The 4,039-nt window shown below is 49.2% G+C and overlaps 1 protein-coding gene across 1 annotated transcript; it reads right to left on the reverse strand.

The window, feature by feature from the left end:
* Positions 1-1,560: 1,560 nt before the first annotated feature.
* LOC123049631 (F-box protein PP2-A13) lies at positions 1,561-4,039 on the reverse strand (the record flags this gene model as incomplete). Its single annotated transcript, XM_044472534.1, is given in 3 exon segments — positions 1,561-2,294; positions 3,070-3,188; positions 3,615-4,039. Coding segments are annotated over 3 exon segments (915 nt in total). The 3' UTR covers positions 1,561-1,834.

Genomic DNA, 4,039 nt, shown 5'->3' on the forward strand with positions numbered 1-4,039 from the left:
TTTCCCCCCGTGATAGTTTCTACGTTCAAACAAGGCATGCGCATGGAATCAGTAGTGTTTTGCTCCTAATTTGTCCAAGTTCGAAATAAAACTATAACTATACAGAGAGTAATAGAAAAAAAAGTGGCATGCATGGACACGTGAGAAGAATTGGGATCACGCGAACAAGGATCAAACTTGTTGCTGCAACAAGGAAAACGGGTGGGTACATCGCGGTCAGAAACCAGGCATGCCAGTTTTGACGCGGCGCCGTGGTTTGTCAAAACCAGAAAAAAGAAACAGTTGACGTCGCGTTGGACTTCTGACAGTAGAATAGCGTACATTCATTCTAAACCCTGAAATTGGCAACCTATCGCTACTATGCGGACGTTGGTTCGGAGTCAAAAGCGTACGTCGGTGGGCGCCGCACGAACCGATGATCTCCTGGCGGCGAGCACGCCTCCCCCTCGCACAAAAGCTCCTGACCTGCACCAGCACCAGCACCACTAGCGCATGCAACAGAGCGATGGTTGGTCGGTCCAACGGACGGCTCGGGCGCAAGCATCACTGCCGGGGCGACACGACAAAGCGAGAATGCAGAAGCCAGGTTCATGATGGTTTGCCGGTGCCGGCACAAAGGGTCGGGTCGGCCATAGAAAATGGATGGGGCGGGCGCCACAGCGAATCCAACCAAAACCTTGGGCACGCCGAAAGACGATGCGCCAGCCCAGAGCCGCGTCATGGGATCCCTTCGGTTTCCCCGGGCACCGGCGCCAACTCGGGCGCATGCGCGCAGCATCCTCCCAGGCCACAGGTCTGATGAAAAGCACAAGCCATATTCAAATGTTTCCATGGAGAAATCGGGTGAAAGAGAGAAGAATTAGCCACGTCAACCATGCGAGATTGGTGTGTGTGTGTGATCGCATCCGTGAGATGAGATAGATAGAAAACTAGCGTCTCCACCGGTTGCCTCTGCCGCTCTGCGTATCTTAACCCGGGAAAGCGACCCCCCACCGTTGATTCCTCGGGGGGAAAAGCGAAAAGGAGATGCTTTCATGTATAAAAAAAATGATGAAAGGTCGTGGTGATGACCGTGAACAGACGACGAAGATCGTGGCGGTGACGATGAAAGAGAGAAGAGAGAGAGAGAGAGAGAGAATCAACAACTCTAAAGTTGCAAGGGGCATGTGACAGCTGAATATAGTGTAGACACCGGAACAAATCCATGTATGCCAATTTGGCGAGACCTTATTTATTCATTTGGAAAGGTTGGCGAAACCTTCCAGGCGGATCGAGCGGCAGCGACATGTATTATTGCCTTCACGCGATACTTACTTAATCATGTACACTTGCAATCTGCCTGTCCTAGAATGGGAACAGGCACAACATTTAGTACATAGATCAGTCATGCAATTAGCAGCAGTAGCATTTTGCAGTTATGCTCAGAAATCTGACTGGACCAAGAAACATGGCCAGTCTAACAACACAATCAAGTCAGAATTGAGAGTAGTACCACAGAAACTAGGATAACAGCAGAGCAAGAAAACAGAAGTTTCTGACAAGTAACACAAACTAGGAAAATGGAAACAAAACCTCTGATCTCATTTCAGCACAACCGGTTTCATCCGCAGCATCAAAGTCTCATTTAGCACCAGGGAGAGAAAAAAAATTACCCATGGGAAGACTGGACGACACACAAACCACTCTCGGACGTAGCTGACCACACAGACCCTGAGACTACAGTTCTTTACACAGACGTTTCATCCGTTGCATACCAGAGCCCAACTTGATAATAGGATTGGGCTGCAAGCTGCGTTCCTCTACAACTCTAGCAGTGCAAGCACCACCACTACAACTACGACGACGATGACGACGATCGCATCTCCGAGATCTTGCCGGTCACCACCTTCTCTTGCTGAAAGCCCTTGGGATACACAAGCACCGAGTCGACGCACAGGCCGCCTTTCGTGTGCGTGCAGTCGATCTGCGCCATCGAGAACTTCAGCTTCAGTGCCTGGCCAGGATTCGTGGAAACAAAATCGCCTGCATGGTACAGAACCCAGCTCCCGGGCTCATCCAGGTAGCATTGAGATAATGCATTCTGGCCGTCCGAGGTGGAGAGCTGGAAGCGCACCGGCTTCTTGTTCCAGCCGTGGACGTTCTCGGTGCTGCAAACACGGCGTCCAAACCGCTTGCTGAACTTCCCAAGATGAACCCTGAAGTATAAACTGTAGGTTCCCACGGGGAAGCAGAAATCGAGCTCCCCAACCACTTCAAACCACCAGATTTGCTGAAGGTATGCCACGGACTGGAACCTGCATGAGCATATTGCGTATGCATAGGTCAGATAACAATTCCAGGAACACGGCATCATGCATCCTATTTGTGTTAGGATATAATTACATTGAAAGATACTGCACAGATGTAAACATTTGCTCGAGGTATCACAGTCTGATACTATCTTCCACTGGCACAGAGTAGGTACATACATCTACTGCCATCATTTGGAAGGACTGCGTCTACATTAGCTTTTTGATAGCGCTGATAAGATAAAAGCAGTCATCACTCCTCTATGTTGAATTTATGCGTCTGCCAGAGCAGCAAGCGAGTGAGCTTATATAAAACTAATCATCTACTCCTATAATAGTGTTTATGTTCTGAACAACGGACAAATTTTTCATGTATTAAATGTACAGGAGCATAATTCTCAAATGCCTCTTGTGCTCAGGGGAAGAAGCATGCAAAAGTAGACGTGTGCTATTTCCCATCTTCTACCACAAACAACGAACAGCTCAGTCTTGTGGGTGTTCAGACTTTTAGTTGCATCGTCTGTAATAATTCTGCTGCGGCTACTTCTGGCTGGAGCCGAGAGCTGTTAACAGTGTGCTTTGGTTGCATTTGCTTTTTCAATAAAAAGTTGGGGCAGGGGGGCAACCCCTTTCGTTTCAAAAAAAAAAAAAAATCTCGCCAATAAGTATGTTGTTTCGGCATTTAATTGCAAGTTGCAACTCAAACATCACATCTTTCTCACACAAACTGAAAAAAAATACTGTGGTCGGAGTAGTAGTAGGTGCGAGATGGAATTTTTACCTTGATTCAGTGGTCGGCATGTGTGTCCAATATCTCCTGTCATCGATGCCAGTTATGACCAGAGCTTTGGAGGATAGCGCCATACAAACCCTACCTTTGCTCTTCTCTAGCCAAAATTCCTGCAATTACAAAGCACACAAAATATAAGCCATTTAGCACTAAAAATAGACAGATAAAAAGGAACCAAGAGAGTTTTCGGTTCTGCAATTGTTTTAAATTTCAGAGAATAATTAAATCAGCTATTCAGGCTCCAATTTTAGACGTCTTTTCAGAAAAGAAAACGTACATACTATTTGCTACGGTATAAAAAAAAATACTGTACATAGTTCTTTCCCTTAACACTAATTAACTCTGGAACGATTAAGATATCAATATTTGGCTAGTATAAACAGATGTGGATTAAGACATCAGACTCGGAAAATAACAATGATTCAAGCACAAGACTAACTGGTTAAAATCATAGACAAGCTCATGAGAGGGTCCTGTTTGGCTTGGGAAAAAATCACACGGAAAGGGACCTATATTCCTGTGGAAGAATATCTGACCTTGGTGCCGTCGTCGAAAGAGACGGGCCTGGAGAGCCTGGCGTAGATCTCCTTGGTCCCGGCCCGGCGGCGCCGGCGCCTGCCCTCCTCGCCCCCGCCCTCGACGTACCCGATGAGGTGGCGGTAGTTCTCCGGCAGCTTGGCCTCCCACACGAAGTCGGCCCCCGCGGCGCCGCGGAAGGCGTGGTTGAGGCGCGCGAGGCGGCAGATCTCCGGCGCGTCGAGCCGCAGCAGCACCTGCGCGGCGCAGAGCTCCGGCAGGTCGCCCAGGCCCGCAGCACCCGGCGCAGCCTCCGCCGCCGCGCTGAAGAAAAAGCTCGAGACCCCCGCCCCCATGGCTCCCCGCCTCCTCCAGTCGCAACGACCCCAGAGGCCCGCCCCGCACACCCTTTGTAGCAGCAGATGGGAAACGAATCCCCGCGGAG

Source organism: Triticum aestivum, chromosome 1A (genome assembly GCF_018294505.1).
Source record: "Triticum aestivum cultivar Chinese Spring chromosome 1A, IWGSC CS RefSeq v2.1, whole genome shotgun sequence".
Classification (NCBI taxonomy): Eukaryota; Viridiplantae; Streptophyta; class Magnoliopsida; order Poales; family Poaceae; genus Triticum; species Triticum aestivum.